We start from the raw sequence: 21,968 nt of genomic DNA on the forward strand, positions 1-21,968 counted from the left end.
TTTGAACGTCTCGGCGTTTCTTCCTTTCCTCTTTCTTGTTTCTTCTTTTATTCTAATGAGAGCCACGACCCACCGTGGCCGTCGCACATACAACGGCGAATGAATCGGGAAAATCGGCATACACCGCTCGCACGGCTCCGCATCGTCGCGACATTATTCTCGTAGGTGAGAAGCGTTGCGTTGATTCGAAAGAGAGAGATAGACAGAAAGTGGGAGAAGGAGAGAGCGCGGGAGAGCGAGAGAGTACGAGTTGCATGATAGGGTGAGAAGCGGTCGCGAGGAGAGGACGGAGAGCGCGAGAGACGGACGGAGAGACCGGACCGGCGGCCGGCGGGCGTGACGGCGTGTACGGCGCGCGACGTGTCGCGCGTATATTTTTTCCGTCGCGGATTTCAAAATATTCGTCGGCAAAACGGCTGCGGGTAAAAAGTCGGCCAAGAAGATGGCGGATACCGAGGAACTGGAGGTGAGTGGGTGCGCGTTATAAAGTGGAACGGGTGCACGGTGCACGGCGCGCGGCGGAATATAAACGTCGCCGCGATTTTCGCGACATCGCGACGTGGAATCCGCGGACCGCGTCGCGTCGCGCTTGGTATCGCGCGTCGATTTCCGGCGGGGATTACCGAGGTGAGGGAACGCGGCCGAGGCCCCGGGACCGGGATTCGCGGTCGGGGCCGCGTCGCTTGAAAAAAATCGGTTTCGTCCCGTTGTCTCCCGTCTTCCGTCCTATTTCCCCAGCCTGTCCCGGTGCCCCCCTCTCCCCCCGTTCCAACGCGTTGTGCTACAGTCCCCGATCCGTGCCGGTACGACTTTACCTCGCTGGCGCGCGTTCCCTCGTGTCTAGTGTTGTCGCACATCGCACACGTCTGCACACGCCACACGGCTGGCGCCTGCCTGGGTCGTCGACGGTTCGCGCGGACTCGCCTCGCGCTGGATGACGCACATTTACTGGTAGATCGCAGGGATCACAACGACGGGCACGATCCTGAGAATGCGGGAGTAGATTCCGCGGCACGCCGACGATTCACGACGCGTATACCGGAGTATACCAGTATACCCGCGCGGAGATACCATGGGTAACCTCTCAAGTCTCACTTCACCAGTTCACCTCCGTCTGTTGTCGCACCGCTGTTTTTCCCCACGATGACGTTGACGTTGCGCCCCCGCGAGTCGTAGTGTTGCCGCTCTGGATCTCGTTCGCGCGACTATCGAGATGCTCGCGCGTGCCGCCGAGTGATTTTTGTAAATACGGAAGTAAATTGGGCATGGGGGTTACAGGGCGCGATGTTGATGTTCCTTCGCGATTGGAGCAGTCGCTCGCTTCATAACCTAAAAAGAATTTATAATGTACATACAGTACTGTGACAATTTTTGTTGGAAAAAAAACGTGTTGATTTGCGGTAGCGTTTTCAACACGTATACAACAAGATTTGTTACGATCACTCGTGAAAGATTGTACTAGGAGGATAATGAGGGGAAATATGGAATGTTTTGATTACAGAATATGGTATTAAGTTTTCGAGTGTCTGAGCTTCAGATGCTTCTTGGTTTCGCCGGTAGAAATAAGTCCGGCAGAAAGAACGAGTTACAAGCGCGTGCATTGGAATTGTTGCGCTTAAGATCGCACCCAGCTATACGACTCAAAATACGTGAATTGTATAAAACGATACAGTAAGTGGAAAAAAAAAGAATACTTGCTTAACAGTGGAAAGCCTCGCAGTGAAATGTCCGCGGAAAACAATGCTTTTTTTTTACATGTTGCAAGCGAGTAGTGGTTACTCCGAATTCCAAAATTGGCAACAAATGAAACGGGGTCTGTTTTCGGTTGATGCAGCGTGAGAATCTCGTATGTACGTTTCTCACGTTTCAAGTGTTTTCCCATTTACTGGCACAAGTCTCGTTCTGTCTTTGTTACTCGTTGAATACCAAGAAAGATAGAACGACGTCTGTGTCGACTTGTGTTACTAAATGGGAAGCACCCAATAATGTATATGTAAACTTCTCGAACCAGTGCAGTCAATAGAAAACAGACCTATAAAAAGACCCGTTTGTTTTAGCTGAACTTCTTACACGGTCCGTCCTTTCTCCTTTTTCTCTCCAACGTGAAAAGAAAGAGAGGACAGATGAACCGTGCAAGAAGTTCAGCTAAAACGAACCTAAAAGGCTTAAAGAGAATCCAGTCGCCATATTGAGAGAGAGAGAGAGAGAGAGCACGCTTTAGCAAGATCATTTTTTGTTGTTCCAATTGTGAAAGGAAATTTTTTTCAGGGCAGACCAAATGTCATCCCATCAAATGTATGGACAAACTGGTAGTTCCTCTGAGCCACAAATAGACCAAAATATGCATAACAGAAATTATTATTCCACAAGGTACTTGTATAATTTTTTTCATTGGTATACTTTCATTTAGATATATATGTATTCAAAAATTGAGAATGTGGGTGGGTGTCTGATGAAATATATATTTAAAGGCAAGCGATTAGCCAACAGCAACAACAACAAGCGTCAGTTTCTGCTGGAAAGGAATTGACTCCGGCGCATCAAGCATCTTTACCTCAGGCACCTAGGACCAATCCAGTATATCAGTCAACCGGTTACACTAGTGTAACGCCACAGGTGAGCAAAAGTGTATTATTTCTTTGATATTAAATTTAATATCAGAGATGGATTATTTCTTGTTATATATAATTTCTTATTTATGATTCATAAATTATAAATAAGAATTTAGTAATCCATGACTATTTCTTGCTGTTTATGAATTATATTAGAAATATTGTTTTAAATCTTTTTTTCAGCGTACTACAAATGCGGCATATAATCCGTATCAGCAATCTGTTTACCCAACCAAAGTTTTACCGGGTCCAATAATACAACCTACAAGCCAGTACCCGGTTCATCCAGATGTTAGGCTGAAGAAACTTCCATTTTTCGATTTATTAGCCGAATTATTGAAACCTTCTAGTTTAATGCCACAGGGATCGATAAGATTGCAAGAAAACACATTCTTGTTCCATTTGACGCCACAACAAGCGACGGACATTGCCAGCTCACGTGACTGTCGAACTGGCAGTAAAATGGATTATGTTGTACAGGTGTGTTGAAATCTCATGTACCGAATGTCAATTCTAAATCTTTATAGTAGAACACGTAAACCTTACAAGGTACATTTCATTTTAAGGTTAAGTTAGGTTAAGTTATTAGTGTATTTATGAATTTCATGCATAATTTATTATAACTACAGGTACAAATGCGATTCTGTTTACAAGAAACATCATGCGAGCAGGAAGATTATTTCCCTCCAAACATTGCAGTAAAAGTTAATGGGAAATTGTGTCCTTTACCGGTAAGTCAAACCAGATATATAGATAGAGTTGCCACCTCTATGGGTTTTAAAAGCTTATGTCTGGATTCTGGGTTTGATAATTGTTTCTCCGGGTTGAGTGAAATGTAAAACATCTAATTTTTAATAAAATTAAAATAAATTTGGATAATTCCTTGAGTCAATGGCATTGGAAACAAAACTGAGAAGGATGAAATTGGGATAAATGTTCTAAACTTGATATGTACCTTACAATTGCTGCATTCAACAGAGAAAGTAGCTTAGTGAGCACTTAGTGATTATTGTCTGTAAGTGTTCTTTTAGATTCTTGCTAGACTTAAGAGAATATAATAATCAGGAACACATTTAATGATTATTGTTATTAATTATTTATATAATTTATATATTTTTTTTGCTTGTTATATATAATTGTTAAGGATTTTATTTTATTTGAATCAGTTTTTATTTTATGATATTTTTTGATATATTTTGACCTTTTTGTTGTGGCAATTTTTACTATAAAACACATTAACATGATACATATTAACTTGTTTCTTTTTCTGTCTCCGGGTCAAAATTTGTCTAGGTGGCAACCCTATTAATCCAGGGTATCCTACAATTCATGACTATAATTTTGATGACATATTCCTGAACAAAAAATAAGAGGAAAATGTAGAGACTGAAATACCTTTCAAATGGAAAAGCATTTACAGTAGACGAACTAAATAATATAAAGATCGTGCATTCAGGTACGGTACATTACACAGTGACAAAGATGTTCTTGCATCTTTGCTAATCCCTTCTGAGATTGAAGTAACATGTACAATAACGTTGAAGCTATTAACTGTTTTATTTAAACATAAAAATTACACTGTACATGCTGGTAATTATAACAACGTAAAATTGTTACAGGATATTAAAAATAATAAATATAAACTATCAATACACTTATGAAATGTCACAGACAACTTCAAGAGCAAGAGCATCTTTATCATTGGCCGTGAGCACGCAAACTTTAGATTACCTGATTCGTCTACTATCTACTGTGTTTCCCATTTGAAAAGTCTCGAGATTTTTGCCTGCGAATTTATGTCTTATTTTTTACTCAGGAATATGATTATAATTGATATACATTCTGTACATTTCTCTTTCAATATTGTACGTACAAATTTTAATTTTGAATTGAAATAATAAGAAATTTAATTATTTAAATGTAAATAAAAATTTTTAATTCTTTATTCAACGAATATACAATAGTATATTGTTATTTGCACGTAAATAATCTCGTAAATTTTTGTAGAAAACAAATATTAAAAATTGTGGCAATATATCTATTTTTTTTTCAGAATCCTATACCTACTAATAAACCAAGTGTAGAGCCGAAGAGACCACCACGACCTATTAATATTAGTCCCTTGGTAAAATTGTCGCCTACTGTTGGAAATGAGATTCGTGTCACATGGTCTGCTGATTATGGTAGGCGATACGCAATTGCAGTATACCTCGTCAGAAAGTTATCTAGCGCGGAATTACTCAGTAGATTAAAAAATAGAGGCGTAAGACACTCCGACTACACTAGAGGATTAAGTAAGTAATTTTTCATCGTAAACGGTATTACGATAGTAGCAAAAGAATTTTTATCATAGAAATATGAATTAATTTACAGTTAAGGAAAAATTGAACGAAGATGCGGATAGTGAAATAGCTACCACGTCACTGAGGGTATCGTTAGCCTGTCCTTTGGGAAAGATGAGGATGAGTACGCCGTGTCGTGCGTCGACTTGTTCTCATTTGCAATGTTTCGACGCTTCTTTGTTTCTTCAAATGAATGAACGAAAACCTACTTGGAACTGCCCAGTCTGTGACAAGCCGGCGCTTTATGATAATCTTGTAATTGATGGATACTTTCAAGAAGTTCTTAATTCAAATAAGTTATTGCCAGACGTGAATGAAATTCAATTACTTCAAGATGGTTCGTGGGAGAATTTAGTACTAAAAAAAGAAAAGGATAAAGATAAGGAAAAAAGTGAAGCAAAACCTGTGGCTGATTTACGGGACAATAGTAAAATTGATGTAGACACAGTGGATTTAGGTAAGAGGAAAATACTTGTTAGAATATTGCAAAAGCTTAACAGGTCTAGCAAATACTCTGTAATACTTTATATGTAGTACTCTGTAGTATTTAATAGAACCCAACTATACTCTGAATAAAATGATAAATTTTTGAAGTTTGTACGAATTTAATTCAAGACACATGATACATACCACTGAGCTTGGAATTATTAATAGAAAAAAATAAATTTTTAGAGTATGTATGAGAAAAAAATTAATATAAGATAAAAATTTTTGAAACTGATCCAAGTGATATTACATTCTATAGATTCTATTTGTTTTTTTAATCTATAGTTTTTTGGTGGTTGAATTACTTTTTAATCTTATATCGGACAATAAGTGCTACGGATAATACAATATTTCATTTATTTGTTCAGATGAAAGCAATCCTCCGGCACCAAAGGAGAAGAAACGTGCTGTTGTTATCGATTTAATATCGGATAGTGATGATGATGATGAAGATAATACGCCGACTCAAAGTACAAAGAAATCAGCTAGTGGCATTTCATCGCCAAAGAAATCGCAGACCAGCTCCATTAGTAGTACAAGTGAATCGCCAGAATTGATGATAATCGATTTAGAATAAAGGATTGTTTGATATGAGACATACTACGGAATTTATGGAAAAAATTATTATTTTTTTTATAAAGAACTCGACAATCTTGTTTCCTTCGTCCATAAATTTAGTTGAAAGCTCTGCATGTTATATTAATTAATTACTTTCGAGGAAGTTTAAAATAAATAGAGACTTTCATTTATTGTAACTTTAATAACGTTGCATTCCCATATACAAATACAATTCACATATTTTATTCAATCTCATTTGGCAAACAATGTAGTGCCAAATTTGAGTCTGATGAGACTGCAATAAGCGAGTATTTTATTTTTGATTGATCATGTAATGTGATTACTATGGAATAATTATGTAAATGAAAATAAAGTTACCTTCATTTTTTCGTAGCATAAACTTCTCATTAACCTCGACGTGAAATCTTGCGTATACAAACTACCAAATTCATATTTTATTTTTCATTTAATTTTCGTTACGTTCGTTACATAAGTTCAACACATGAAAGATACGTTTAATAATGCTTATTTTAATGAGGATTAAAATTACTTGGTCTCATATTGCAGTTATATTGAATTATGGTATCAAGCAAAAAAAATCATGTAAAATTTTCCTTACATTATATGTCAAAATAAATCCGTTTCTTGCGTGTCACCATTTGCAATAGTATAAAGTAGTTAAATTTATCGAAAACTTATTAATTACCTACTTGACGTCTACGTTATTAAATAAACATAATTAATTTATATTTGTCTTATATTAATAAACATATAAATTATAATTGATCAAGATTTACTTCTATTTAAATATTTTAAAAATTTTATGTCTGAAAAAATTAATATATTTTGACGTATAATGCGAAGAAAAATTCGCGCAATTTTAATATGTTATAATGCAATGTAACCGCTAAGGGATTGTAGCTTTAATAAATAGATCTGTTCTTTATCGCCGAACTCTATATTTTTTACTTCTATTTTTTTATTTTTAACGCATACATATATTATTTTGAGTGCAGAAAATGTAACATAATGCAGGTATAAAGAACAGATCTACTTGCGTAAACTATAGTGTAATCTTATAATTTTTATATGATATTTAAGATTTTAAATGAAAAAGAATACATAATTATTGAGTGATTACACCGAAAGTTCTTGCTTTTCAATTGGTATTATTAATTTCCTCTTGTGCTAATCGAGTGAATACCCTGCTGATGTCTGACAATATATTAACCAATAACCATGTTTACTTATTGTTAGTAAGAAACGTTTTAAGAGATTGAAAAATTATTTTCGTGGATGAATTATATGGGAAAGTATAAATTCTTTGAGGAGAGAAATGTAGAGGGAAGGTATCGAACGTGTTTAATGGAGTACGTACGACATAACACACCATTGCTCTTCACACGCGAATTACTTTATACGTGCCATGATAGTTAATCCTCATTCATCAAACTCCCATTGTGTCCCGGTGGTGGATACATATAATTGCGTATTGATATACTAGTATGTTTTTCGTCCACAGGTTCTCGCGTGTCGTACAGACTAGGTGCTTGACATATTATGCTTAGCGTGCCCCCGATGCACGCAAATGTAAATACCCAAAGAAAGAATCTGTCTAAAACCATAGCTACGAATTTCCAATCTTCTATGACCTACGAGAACGAATGAATATTTCTAATATAAGTGATCAAATTCAATATTGTTAAGATTCTTGATAGATAATTATTATATTACGAGAAAGTGCGTAGAAAAATATAAAAATGAGTATATTAGAAGGTGTGATTTACCTCATTATCTTTATCTGCATCTTTTATATGTTGAGCAATGAAACGTACACCTTTGAGAGCTGATATGACATCTGGGGATAAATGTTTTGGCATAATGTTTTCGCTGTCAGTAACTGAAATAATATTTATTGTTAGTCAATATATTTTAATAAGATTAATCTTAATTTTTTTCTTTTTGTACTCAACATCGTATTCAACAGATTTAGGGTGTTCGATTATTATTTTACTGATGCAGATTACATATTAAATATTTATAATATACGTGTATATACTATATGTACGTTTTTACTATATTGCAGTAATGTATGATTGTGTAAAATAAACAAATTGAGTGATTTCTTATTCATAAATAAGATTTCTTATTTCGAAGAATTAATTATCCATTGAATATCGCCAGCACAAACATTATGAAAAATACGCGCAAGAATTAAGGGATAGAGATCATTTTCTAACAAATAACAGAAGTATTACCTGATGCATGCGGTACGTGTCGTGCATCGTCATCTCTAATACTTTTATATGTTGAAGTAACACTTTCGAACGCGTCGGGGCTTCCTTTCAGTTCCAAAGGATAATCACTTACACTGTCATGAAAAATTCCAAGTGTTAAAAGATTAATTATCTTTAACAAAGAAAAAGAACAGGCATTACCTGTAATCTATTTCATTTGTGTATGCACTATCCATATAAGCGTCATCGTATTCTGGTGTAGAATACGGCGTGCGACGCATCATCAATACTCTCGGCATCCAATTCAGAAACATATGTCTTACCCATGGCGACATATTATGCGTGGAAGGAGATCTACGACAAGAATAATTCGATGTTCGATTTTATTCACTAAAGGGTAATATAATAAATATTAATTAATTTGCGCAACTGGTATTTATGCGATAGCAAAATCATTTGAGCCCAATAAAATTCGGATTAGAAAACTTAATTCTGATTGGAAAATTACGGGAAAATCGTGTGTTCTTTAATAAAATGTTTACCTCCACCTGAGATATTAAAATTAATAAATAAATTAAATACATCTTATTTATTTTCTTAATCACATTTATATGTAAATACTAAATAGATACTTTTTTCACTTAAAATATTTTCCAAATATTCATTTTTAATTAGTTAGATCATGTATAGATAGTATTTGTGAAACAGAAGTACAAATCAATTGATGTTTCTAAAATATGTAAAATACATTACGACCTACCGGAAGTGTACGTTTAAGACGCAGACGGTGATCCAAATAGACAGGGTAACTAAAATCATGGTGAACAACAGATATTTTCCAAGCAAAGGTACAGCTAATGACGTTGGCGGAATAATCTCGGCTAAGAGCAAGAAGAACACCGTCAATGAGAGAAGGATGGAAGAGCATAATGATACCTGCACAAAAAATGCGAAGTAATAACAAATATATTTTGTGATGGTTAAAATATAATTAAATATTTTCTATACTGTCGAATTTATGACTACTTCATTGAGGTGACGTTTCCATATTTGTGATATATGGACCGAAATGCGTTAACAAATGTTACGATTAAGAATTAAGGAAAAAATTTTCCCGTAACAAAATGTATATACATATAATAGCATGTAATGTATAATGTATAAACCTTAATGGCTCCTCAAATAATGTACCTACTTTTTCACCGGAATCACTGGGTAGATAAAAAACCAGCACCGTTAAAAATGTGATGCCAACGCAGGGGATGATAAGATTAACAGTATAAAATAGAGTTTTTCTTCTCATTGTAATATTGAATGTGATATCTGAAATTAAACGATAATTATGATTATCCAGATTAGATTCTAGACAAAATAATTTTAAATTGCTTCAACAACAAATAGCATAAGCAAGCGAATTGTTTTTACATCCTTATACAAAATTTAAAATTTTATTAAATCTTAATACCTGAATAAGGTTCCTCACAGCATGGATAATATTCTTCGTTGCGTGCTGCTGGTACTTCCAGGATATCCCATTCCACGGATAGATAAAAATCGGTGAGGTCTATGCCGATCGCAACAATATTGCTACCAGGCTCCTGCTTCATGTGCTTCAGATCTACCTGCGGGAAAAAAACCTTACAAAATTTCGAAAAACGTCAAGACCAAAGCTATATAATCAAAAGTTACAAAAAACTTACATAGTGATTAAAACTTTTATTTATTATAATATTATACATATCATAAAAAAACAAAATAAAAAATTATGAACAGAAATAAAATGAAAATTAGTACATCTACTTAATAATTTATAAAACAAATCATTGAAATATAATTAATTAAGAATATAAATTATAATTCAATTAGAATTATATAAATTAATTAATTAAAAAAAAAAAAAAATTGTAAGATATAAAATCGCAAGATGTTTTTTAAATAGAGATTTTTATCTCAAACTTTGGTTGAAGTTATCTTACATTCAGTTAAACTTTTCCAATCTTACGTTTCATTACTGTTTAATTTTAACTCTGGTGAAGTAAAATCTACTTTAGATTAGAATATGATTTTGTCATTTTTACCCCAATAAAGTTTGTTTGATGAAAACTCTATTATATCAACACACCTAATTACTTGAAGCTTCGATACTTTCATTTCAAGAGAAATTTTATTTTAGACTGATCAAAGAATCTTTGATTGAGAGAGTTCAGTTGTTCTAGGATATTCTGCATAGCTTATATATACACGAATATACATTGTTATAACCTGAGCGCCATTGTAAGTCCACGAGCCGAATTTCATAATACACGATTGCTCATCGAACGGGAAATATTCCACGTTGATCTCACAGGACGACTTATAAATGGCCGGTGGTTTCCAAAATACTTCACCAGTGTATTTCAAAGTGGCCTTCGTCATTAACGTTACCTCATAATTTCCATCCGCACTGTGTAATAAAATGAGAAAGAGGATTAATTTAAAAATTGTTTTTTCATAGCGTCTCATTTTTTAACTCATTTTAAATTGATATTTATCAAATAAATATCTGATTTCTCGAATTTTCATAAAATTTCAACGATAACGAATAAGTTCTCCTACTTTTATTTGGAAATCCTGCGACATAGAGATTTTATTTTCATTTGATTCTATTAAAAAATCTTTTGCAATTTACTTGTTGTATAGAACGATATCCGGAAGCCATATGTTCTCGGAAGGCACGTATAACATATCTATACCACCATACTCTTGTGGATCCCACTGTAATTTATAGTCAAACCATTTCTGCAAGAAACGAACAGATATTAGTTTGCTGATTGTCTGACTACAACGCTCGGTTACTACTGCGTAAGTGAAACAAGCTAATATACACTGACCTGCTCTACCCAGACGTTGGTCGTCATCACTTGGTTCTTTAGATTCTGCAAAGTCAAGCGTTAGTTATTAACTTCCACAAACTTCTTAAATATAATATAAATAGAAAGTTATATATATTATAAAATTAATAATATATAATATTATATTATATAAAATTATAAAATATAATATTAAAAGTTGTATATTATACATATATATGTAAATAAGTTTTATTTATAATATAAATGTAATATAAATAGTAAAGTAAATAAAATTATAGCAAAATATAGTGCTGAGTTCTAAAATACTAGCATAGCAGTCTTATATTATATCAATCTGTATACCATTTCTATTAATTGCGACAGCTTTAATCCCAGCCAAACCGTTAGAGTCTCAGTATTATTAATCACAGGACGTATCAATCTATTATAATTGGACAGTAAATCGTCGTAGAGTCTCTTCGTATCAGGATTCGCTTCGAAAACAACTCTGTTTCCTGCGTAAAAGAATATTTATTAATATATCGTTTTAACATCTATTTCTTTTTTCTTTGAAATAATATTTGTGTTAAAATAATAAGTTGTATTATATAATTATGTAAAAACTAAAATTTGGCTTAATTAAGAGACTAAATCTTAAGAGTTAATAAATCTTGGACTTATATTATCGGAAATAAACAGATTGTTTCATAATTGTACTTGATTACGAAATAATGTAAAGTGACTTGGATTATTTCATATCTTGTTTTAGTAATTATAATTGCTCAATTTAAAATTTTTTTGGAAAAAATATAAAAAATTGTTCTTTTTTTTAATATAATTACTTATTTATAAATGAAAGACTCTATCTCAGAATTCTTCTTTCGCATTTACATAATAGAAATAAAAAAGGTAATAAAAACATATATAGAGTAAAAGCATACAGCAATAGAAAAAGTACCAAGAAAATGAAATGGAAATAAAATGCGTTTTTACAATAGAATGAATACGTTAATAAGTGTTTTTTATGTTTTTAGAAGATAAAAATTTCGGAGTTTAATATTCTCCCTAAAATAACCCCCTCTTTGGTTCTAGTTAAAATTTGTATTTGTGTGTGTGTGTGTGTTAAGAAATATTTATTTTCTTTAATAATTTTTAACGAAATATGTTTAAAATATTTATCTAGACACGCTAATTTCTTTCTCACTAATAAAATGTTATGATTGTCTAATGTAATAATATAAAGGTACATAAAAAATTTATATAATTTTCCCATATTTATAAATAAAAGACTAGTAATCACTCTCACTGTCAATCTAATAATCACTCGCCCTAATTAACAGGCTAAGAATTATTGTTCTCTATATGATTATTCGTTCTGTCGATGGATCTGATGGATTATATTTCATCTGATAGTAGGTAGCCAAACGAGCTCACCGTAAACGATACTGACGACATTGAGCAAAACTGTGAGCACGGTTGTCCGCATTTTCGGCGTTGTTTACAAACGCGTGCAAAGGTAGGACACTCGCGAGCACTCTCTACGGTAGGCTCTCACCCTTTGGCACATGTATCTTAGCGGTAGTTTTAGGTAAGAGGTGTAAAAAAAGCCGAGAAGGCAGGATAACAAAACACTTAGCGTGCTGAACGGTGGCGCGCGATCGGCGAAACGTTGGGGCGGCCAGCATCCCACTGGTCCACGATCGATATCCTAACTCGTCGCCATGACGCTCGCGCCGTCTGCTCAGGGCGCGACTTGCTCTACTGGCGTGCAGGGGTGGTTCGCGCCTGCCTGCATCTGCGCGCTTTATACGAAGACGAAAACGCGGAAATCGAGGAGATCGCGAACCCGAAATGCATTCCATTGAGAGTGAAAAAGAGAGAGAGAGAGAGAGAGAGAGGGGGGGGGGAAGGGGAGAGAAAGCTTTTACGTCAAGAATTGAAGCCCACATAATTTCGGCGAGTTCGATTTCCGATGCTATGAGTTTGCGAAAAAGAATTTTACATTAATCGCCATTTTTCCATCGTCATAAATAAATATTGGGATTTATTTATGGCGTGTTTATGATAATAAAAAGTGACTTTGATAAAATAATATTACATTTTATATCTCTCTATCGTTTGTACAATTTCGTTTATTGATTCACGGAATGAAAGAGAACAGTATCTTTTCAGAGACCTTTATTGCTTTTAAGTACCTATGCTTTTAAGAAAAATACTTAAATATATATAATTAGAAAGTTTAATTAAAATGTAGTATTATTTCTACTTAAAGTATCATTTATATACTTATCTAATTTTTTTTTTAAAAGATAAATATTAAGTAATAATATTAATAATAATAAAATAACAATTTTATGTAATGTAATTTAGTATTGACATTTTTTACAACAAATTTAAAATAAAAAAATTTTATGGAATATAAGTTTTAAAAACATAAATAATTATTAAAATTGTAATCTTCGTTAAATTTCAAACAAACTTTGCAAACTTTTAATATTTAAAGATTTGTTATAGATATATTTAACACTCGACATTTTTGCTAAAAACTCGTTTTCAAATTAATCATGCGATGGAGAAAAGGTATTTTGATAGGTGTGAAACATCGAATATGTATATTTAACTGTCACTGAGAAAAATAATGTTGATATCGATTCTCAAATGAATCCGCACCTTAACGATGAAATACCGATGCACGTGTGGGGTAAGTGATGCCTTGTGCCTTGCGGTCATATCCCTCCCTTCGTACTCCTGCGTTCGCCCGACCATACTGCTTGCACTAATATGGAAATATGTCACGAAACGTAAACGTCCGCAGAACCGACGATTAGCGTGAAATAAATCGATTTGTGGCATCGGGTAACATTGCCAAATCGCGCCGAAAGTCGCACGCCAAGTGAATCGGACATGAGAAATCCATTTGAATTTATCAAGATCCGCGCCGTTTAATGTCCGGCTGGATAAATTCCTTAAAAGCTACCTGTCGGGGAACGTCCCCATTCGGAGGAACCGCGGAGCAAATCGTTCTCGAAAACGAGGATCCCTCCAGTTGAGATGCGACTTTCGTTTAACATTCCGCAGGGTCGACGCAGATTTGTGTTCATAATACCGCCGAATAACGCGTCGTATTTCCTCCAAGGGAGGGTGCAATTATGGCGCAACATCTATCTTAAGTGGTGCATAATGTAGTGGTATCCTCGGACGCCATGCTGTCTGGAAGGCTCTTCTGTGTATCCAAAACTGACCGATCAACGGATATGTTTGACATTACTGACGCAAGAGGCTCTTGGAGAACGCAAAATTAACTCATTTATCTCATATTATATTCATGTATAATATTCATGTATATAATATTACGTACATGTAATATTTGTTTATTAAAATCGTGATTCTTTGATGGCAATAAATTTGAATTACATGTGCGTTTTCGAGGAGGAGAAGGAAGAAGAAGAGGATGGACACAGATGTTGAGATAAGATGAAAGTACTTTAATGCTTCAGGTACTTGCTCATCTACTTACACCATTGTTAAAACGAGCAAGGAAGGTTCTTCCTCACTTCTGCAAATACGTTATATGGACGCGTATATGTATGTGTGCGTGATACTCTCATTAGTTTCTGCATTACATGCAGCTTTGACCGTAATTTATAAGCAATATATTATCCAACAAGTATGCTTGACCAATATTGGTTTCTATGGTAATATTTCTTTAAAGTTCATGAAGATATTTTTCTAGTAAAAAAGAAGAATATTCATAAAATTTTTCTTGGAAGAATTTTATATAAATATTTTACGAGAGAAGTAGAGGACTATTATTCCAACACATTACAACCGTGTTAGAATACTAAATGAAGCATTTTGCAACGTTACTTTACTTATGCGAAAGTATTTAAAAAAATAAAATATAAACATTTCTTATATTAAAATTATATTTCTTCTTGTACAAATATTTAATTCAAATTTTGTCTTCTAATTACAATAATTTCAAGTAAATTTTGCTGGAAAATTTTTATATGCAAATATCACAAAAATATATAATATTAAAAATTACAAAATGACAATCCGGATTTTTAATACAAAATTATATAGAAAAAATTTTTTCCGAGGACAGATGACCTGCATTGATATATACTTTCGGATTAATCAAAGAATTAAGTTAAAGTTAATCACGAATAGTGGATGACACTATGTGTGCAATATTAATTTGATGGTCGAGAAAATTTACGACCAGGATCTTATATGAAACAACGTCGCAAAAAAGTGACGTTCCTCGAAGTCGCGGCGGTGGACCGGTCATGACGGGGACGTGCGATCGACGGGCGCGATTATCGATCAAGGATACGTAAACACACACGTACGCCGGGCCGAGGCACTTAGCGTATGTTTGTTTAGTGCCTTTTACGGCTATATCCGTGTGACGTCGCCTGTATTAGGCAGGGGCCAGTGTCTGGCACGTAGTTGAGAGTCCTGCGGCGCCGTGCTTCGAGAGGGTCATTTATAACTGTTATCGTGAAACTTACTAGCCCACTTACTACCCTCCGCTGTCTGTTCCCTTCTCTGTCGCGCACGGGAAGCATAGTCGTAGCAGAAGCAGTAGCAGCAGCACCAGCCATTCCATCACGGTTTCTTTTATCTATCGGTCGTGTATCGCGACCAACGGACACTGCCACTCTGAGTAATGACACTTCTGGACGCGATCGATGGATCGCGTGCACTCCGGTTCGCTTTTATAATTTCTACATTTTGCCGGATCACCGGCGATCCAGAACGTTTAACGTTAATCTACGATCGACGTGGGTTAATTCGTCAGTATTGCTATATATACTAACGTTAGGTACTAACATTAATGGTTTATTTCACGCAACAAATTTTGCCAATATATGTTCTAGATCTAGGAGATAATTAAACATACAGAAAAAAAGAGAACTCGAGAGTTAGTCAAGCGTTAATATATATGTATAACTAATATAGGTAATATAAATAGTAAAGTTTACCAGAATGTACATATTGGATTAATTTATAAATAAGTTCCGTTTTACTTAACAAACTGAATTTTTATATTCAAAAACGTTGTAACAGTATAAGTACTGATTCGTAAATGATACCCTCTTAATTATTTTTTAATTATTCTTTTTATTATTTTTTTCTATACATACGGAGAGATTATACAAGAGAAAGAAAATATATATATGTGGACATACCCTACATATAATTATACATGAAAAATTTTTTCCGGGGACAGATTATGACCTGCGTTGATATTTTCGGATTAATCAGAGAATTGAGTTAATCATTAAAGTTAGCCATAAATCGGATGACACTATGCGTGAAATATTAATTCGAGCCCATTTACTATTTGCAACAGTTAGAATAATTAAATACTGTAGGTAATACTGCACGGAGAGAATTTTCTCTCAATATTTACCCTGAAATCATGGTAATTGTGGGACAACATGTACCACCAAGAATTTTATGCGAAGGATTTTAATTACGTTAAAATATAAAATATGTTTGATTAATTTTACTAAAATATATCTAGGAAATTTCAATAATTTTTCAAAATTTACCAATTTGCTTGGTAATTTTTATCACGTTGTTTGTAAAATGTCTTTTGTATATTTTAAAAATTCCTTGGTTGCCAAGTTGTCCCAAGTTTGTAGTGAATTTAAGGGTAAATTATAACAAAAAATTTTCTCTCCGTGTGGTTTCTCAGAAAAAGTGATTCAGTAATTATGTATAGCGGAATTTATTTGTGCATCAACTCAATATGTCAAAAGTAATATAATTAATCCAATGCAGTGCATTGAAATGAAATATGTTAACTAGGTTAATCTATCGCGAACATGCAGCGCCGTTAATGGATAATAATCCATAATAATCGATCGAGAAATAAAAGCGTGTTTGCTTACAATTTCCATAATTTTCCCGCGGCTTGTCTCTAAAGAGCCAATAACCGCCTAAAGTATATGTGTACTTTAATTACTAAAGATAATTACGTCATCATAAGGGCTGTTGAGGAACAGAGGTTTACTATGATAATAGAGTATATCCAATATCTTGCTGAGTTATGCAGCGTGCGCGATACTGCTATTATATACTTCATATATACCACCACAGCCATACCGTGTATGTACGGACCGTTACACCTAAGTTTATCATCTAAATTATTTTTTAAATATAAAAATATAGAAACTTAAATAAAAATAAAATTAACACTATAGGATTGATATAATTTAAATTATCATAAACGATGGCATGATATCTGTCGTTTTATTATACATCTTCGTCGCACAATGTAAACTTTATTATATATAATATATATTAAAGTTACATAAATTATATAATTTTAATTTTATTAATAATTACATAATTTTATTTTATTATATAGTTATATAAATTCTACATATGTAAGTAAAGAATCGAGAGTGGATAATTTTATATATCTCGAGCACATCTGATTTTTGAAAACACAAGCAATTGTCGATTCGTTTCATTATACATATGTATACATCGATATAACTCTCTCTCTCGCCTGTAACTTTTATCTCATTCGAGAGGTATATCCAGGGGTATCCTACTCCGATTAAACATTTTCCCGCGTATAATGGATCAGCACGAACAATCATTCCGACGAACTCGCGTTATTTCGCGCACAATACATTAGCAATTTTCACAGTCGGCGAATGTTGCACCGATCGACGAGCGCGTGCTCTTCTATCCGCTGTCGGGGACAACCGGCTCGCAACACCTCGCGCGCACGTGTGGGCGCACACAAAAGCCCGGGCGGAATAATTTATTTAGCTCGAGCAATGCAATAATGGCGGACTCGCGCCGAGTGCAAACTGCAGAACGCGTTCATTACCGCGATCTGGGCGAGAGTGCACCACGGCATGGACAAGGGTAGAGAAGCTTGTGAGGGTTGTTGTTGTGCGAGGCGCGCACCAGGCGGATGGACGATCCTTTGAAAAGAACGCGGGCCGAACAATTTATAATCCCTAACAGTAACACGCACCCAAATGCGAACGACATATAAACAAGTCTTCTTTTTCGCAATCTTGCGCGGAAACCATCCGCGCGCGTTTGTCATTAATTATATCTTTTCTCTAACCAAACTAATTTTATTTCGCTTCTGAAAATATTGTTAGTCCACGAATAATCCCGAGTTCCCGCGAGAATCGAAGGAAAAGCAGAACAGTATAGGGTTTTTAAGTAAATGCTAAAAATGTTTAATGTCGCGACTGTGACCGGCCAGACGGAATGCGGAGTTTACTATTGGATATTATCGGCGATATTACGGCATTAGGTGCCTCGATACTCCATGCATACTGATATTCGATTCTTGTTACCATTTGCTTTTCTCGCTATAATGTACATACGAATGCACTTTTTGTGATCAAGCATTGTAAAATTTTTTTTAGTTTAATTGTAAAAAATGCTTGTTTTATCTAGTCGCATATAAATATTTTCTATTTTGTTATTTATAAGTTAAAATGTATAAGTAGGTACATATATAATAATTTGAGATTCATGTTTGTATCCAGAAGATATATAAAATACATACAATTAAAGAGCAACCCCGTATTAATAATTTTATGTTATCAAAAAATTAAGGATTATGGTATTATTTATGAGCGATATAAATAAACGATATGTTCTACTATGTAAAATTATGTATGTTTTGAATAAATATCTATATATTTTTTTAATGTTAATAGTCTTTACTATATTCTTCCGGATTATCCGAGTTTTCGATTATCCGATGTATGCTCGGTCCGCATTACCTCGGATAATCGAGGTTCTACTGTATGTAAAATTTAAAAAATGTATAAAATATAAAAATAAATCAAAGAGCGAGAGAGAGAAAATTATTAAATAAATATCGAGATACTAACCAGTTTTTGAGTTGGAAGTAATTAAAAATATGTAGTAGTTTTAACGAATTAAGTTTCAGAATAACAGAACTTTATTCTTCATTTAACTTCAAGCGAACATTACTTTAATAGGATTGTAATTTAAAAGTTAATTACAAAGCTCATCAAAGTAAACGTTAAAAAATTTTGCTTGAAAAAAAAAAGAAAAATCAAATCCAAGTCGTACAAAGAATTTCTAAAGCGAGAACAAACGTAATATAACATTTTTATAATATCTGACATATGTTTAAAGAAATGTTAAATTTTCTCAACGAAATGGACGCTTGATGACAGGAGATGAAAATATTATAGTGTAATAGGAATTAGGTAAAATTTCTGTTTCTATTTTCATGTCTCTATTTTCATATCTCGATTGTGTCGCGATCATTGCAATGCAACGTTTTTGCGCTTTTGTCAAAATATAGAGATTTGGCCTTTATGATATTTGCGAGGACGCGTACTTTGATTCACGGATTTTCGGAATTAACGGAGCGAAGACCGTTTAAATCACATTCGATTGTATTTTTGGATATTACGTGAATAACAACGCGCGCGAATAGGTGTCCCGAATGCGAAAGGTTTTATCCGCTGCATTCAATTTCCCATTCTCTCTGCATTCTCGTTTCTTACTCCTTTATACCGTTATCGAGCGGGAAACGCGTTGCATTCGATAATTGCTATTAGCGGAGTGCCGCATTTTTAAGCTTATAACTCGCTGATGTATCAGCTAATGGGAAGATAAATAATTATTACGGTTTAATGCGTCGATATTGTGACAACACAAATCTAGTTCGTATGGCACAAAATTAATAATATTTATTTAAATATGTTCGCCAATATATTATATTGTACAATACATTTATACCGATAATACAATAACCAGAAAGAATGTTAAGTAAAATTCTAGATGCAGAAACAATTGATTTATCGATATGTTTTATTCACTCTCATTTTCAAGATACAAACATGAAGTTTTTATATATGAAATTTTACTTTCGTTAATGCCTATCAAATAAAATAATCACGATAAGTTCAATACGATTAATTAAAATAATTTGATTAAGAAGCATAATTATTTTGATTAAATCTAGAAATTTTTATTAAAAATAATTGAGAATCAAATGCCGTTTGCATAAATTAGATATTGAATAGGGCTGTGCGAAAGAGTATTCTACTTCGAAATTGTAAGACGATTCAAGTAATCGTTATATATACATCAAAAGAACTGCCTTCGAAATCGTGAATCGATACGTGAATCGGTTGAAGCAATCATAGAAAGAATGGATTTGTAATCATAAAAAGACTGATTCTGATATGTCGCTGCTCTCGGTTCATAATACTTTATTCATAATACTTTAAAATGTCAGTATCCCGGAGTAAATGCGATATATAGGGTTCGCATATTGATTGCATTAACAAAATAAATTTATAAATCAATACATTTATTCTATTTAAAAAGTTCAAATCAAGACAAGACGTACATTTTATCATATACGTAATAAAAGTTTTACTCTCAAAATGCAACTGCTTATGCCTTAGTTTATCGACTTTTAAACAGTGTTTAGAAAAAATGTGTATGCTTGAGCCATCACTTTTGATTGTGAGTGCTTATGAAAGAATCCTGATTGCGGAACTGTCGGACAATTACTTCGACAGAGCTCAAACAATCGAGCAACAACGAGTGCGCGAGTATGTAGAACCGTACGAACTTCTTAGCCATAAATCCTATTCGCTCGTTCTTTTATTACGTATACCCGCACAGCACTCTCGCACACGCGCGGGGAAACGCAATAAAACTTTCGGCAAAAACAATTATTTATCCGGATCCCGCTGTTCTGCGCAATGAGGGAAAATGAGTCGAAGTTATAAATACCACGCTGCGGGAAAGTCGCGCCGCGTTTCGGGGCCGCGCATGCTACGCTGGATAAAAGAGAAAGATCTATGGCGGGCGGGGAGGAGACCGCTGGAAGAAAAATAAATCTGTTTCGCCTTTTTTTGCGGCCCAACCGCGCCCTTTTGTCTCGCTCGCGCGGCAAAGAATCGTCCCGGGGGCTAAAGTTGCGGGATACGATTAGAGCGAGCGTGACACCACCTTTACTAGCTTTTATCTTTCTTCCTTCCATCAGCAATAACTTGTTTATCGTTTACATTGTTTGCACATATTAATAGCAAAAAATATACTACTAATTAATATCGTTGATTGTTATGGATAGTTGTTAGCAAATTGCTTAAGCGTGATGTATAAAAGTGAATATCGAGTTAAATACATAATTCTTTAATAATTATGATTGTTACTAATATATTTTTTTACTTATATTAATTATTTAAGATTAATTTTTACTCGAATAATGAGATAATTCAAAAATACTGGTTTCAATTGCAAGACCTTTAATTGTACCATGAATAACTCGTTTATCGTGTTCTCGATATTTAAATGTAATAATAACTAGATAATAATTATTCATGACTGAATACCATTAATAGCGTTGATTGTTATAGAAATTACTATTAAATGTGACGGAAAATTGATTATTACATTGAAATCGAATAAAATAATTTTGGATACGAGGGATAAATTTACTTAATTACGTATTTAATTTTGGAAGTATAATGATACTGCTGTTTTATTTTTTTTTAAATATGATAATTCAAGGTGGAATTAAGATTAAAGATAAACTGTTATTATATTATTAACGGTATTATACTATACATACCATAGAGAAAGTACGATTGTTTCTAGCAATTCTGAGATTATTAGATAAATTGATCGGGTTATATATAACGGGGAATTAATTGTATGAAACAGAACTGATTACGATCATGGATAAAGGTGGGTTAAGTAATGATCCCAGAGAGAATGGCGATTAGGCTACGATATAAGAGCGACTATGATCGCGACGTAAAGCTGGAGCCTTGCTAGTTGGCTTACGTGATCAGAATTAATCATGGTTATTTAGTGGTTGAATAAATTTCTCTCCGTGCCGATCGCGTTGAA

General features: G+C 33.9%; 2 protein-coding genes across 5 annotated transcripts; one reads left to right on the plus strand and one right to left on the minus strand.

Annotated features, from left to right (window-relative positions):
• The first annotated feature begins 18 nt into the window (after positions 1–18).
• On the plus strand, positions 19–6,391 carry Su(var)2-10 (E3 SUMO-protein ligase Su(var)2-10). 4 transcript variants are annotated; one of them, XM_071773828.1, is made up of 9 exons: positions 19–165; positions 1,502–1,671; positions 2,269–2,370; positions 2,472–2,616; positions 2,796–3,092; positions 3,242–3,343; positions 4,666–4,906; positions 4,986–5,411; positions 5,809–6,391. In XM_071773828.1, exons 2-9 carry the CDS (start codon positions 1,505–1,507, stop codon positions 6,015–6,017), a joined length of 1,689 nt encoding a protein of 562 aa, XP_071629929.1. In that variant the 5' UTR covers positions 19–165; positions 1,502–1,504; the 3' UTR covers positions 6,018–6,391. The 4 variants fall into 4 exon arrangements, with proteins under 4 accessions (XP_071629929.1, XP_071629926.1, XP_071629930.1 ...); XM_071773825.1 differs by lacking the exon at positions 19–165 and adding an exon at positions 178–466; XM_071773829.1 differs by lacking the exon at positions 19–165 and adding an exon at positions 474–627.
• Positions 6,392–7,147: 756 nt separating this feature from the next.
• Nachrbeta2 (nicotinic acetylcholine receptor beta2) lies at positions 7,148–12,775 on the minus strand. The gene is made up of 12 exons (XM_071773830.1): positions 12,501–12,775; positions 11,430–11,581; positions 11,106–11,150; positions 10,904–11,013; positions 10,498–10,678; positions 9,701–9,857; positions 9,431–9,558; positions 8,996–9,171; positions 8,437–8,589; positions 8,257–8,369; positions 7,786–7,898; positions 7,148–7,650 (listed from the first exon to the last, which is right to left on the minus strand). The coding sequence occupies exons 1-12, from the start codon at positions 12,550–12,552 to the stop codon at positions 7,432–7,434; spliced, it is 1,599 nt and encodes a 532-aa protein (XP_071629931.1). The 5' UTR covers positions 12,553–12,775; the 3' UTR covers positions 7,148–7,431.
• Between the last annotated feature and the right edge of the window lie 9,193 nt (positions 12,776–21,968).

The sequence above is a fragment of the Temnothorax longispinosus genome, chromosome 3, assembly GCF_030848805.1.
Source record: "Temnothorax longispinosus isolate EJ_2023e chromosome 3, Tlon_JGU_v1, whole genome shotgun sequence".
Classification (NCBI taxonomy): Eukaryota; Metazoa; Arthropoda; class Insecta; order Hymenoptera; family Formicidae; genus Temnothorax; species Temnothorax longispinosus.

What these genes read in the sequence shown, in the direction of transcription:
- Nachrbeta2 (XM_071773830.1), bottom strand. Translation starts at nt 12,552, where the DNA reads ATGCGGACAACCGTGCTCACAGTTTTGCTCAATGTCGTCAGTATCGTT. An exon ending in CTGTGAGGAACCTTATTCAG is followed by an intron (nt 9,559 to 9,700) that starts GTATTAAGATTT and finishes GTTTAATTTCAG; the next exon opens with ATATCACATTCAATATTACA. An exon ending in ACACGTACCGCATGCATCAG is followed by an intron (nt 7,899 to 8,256) that starts GTAATACTTCTG and finishes ATATTATTTCAG; the next exon opens with TTACTGACAGCGAAAACATT.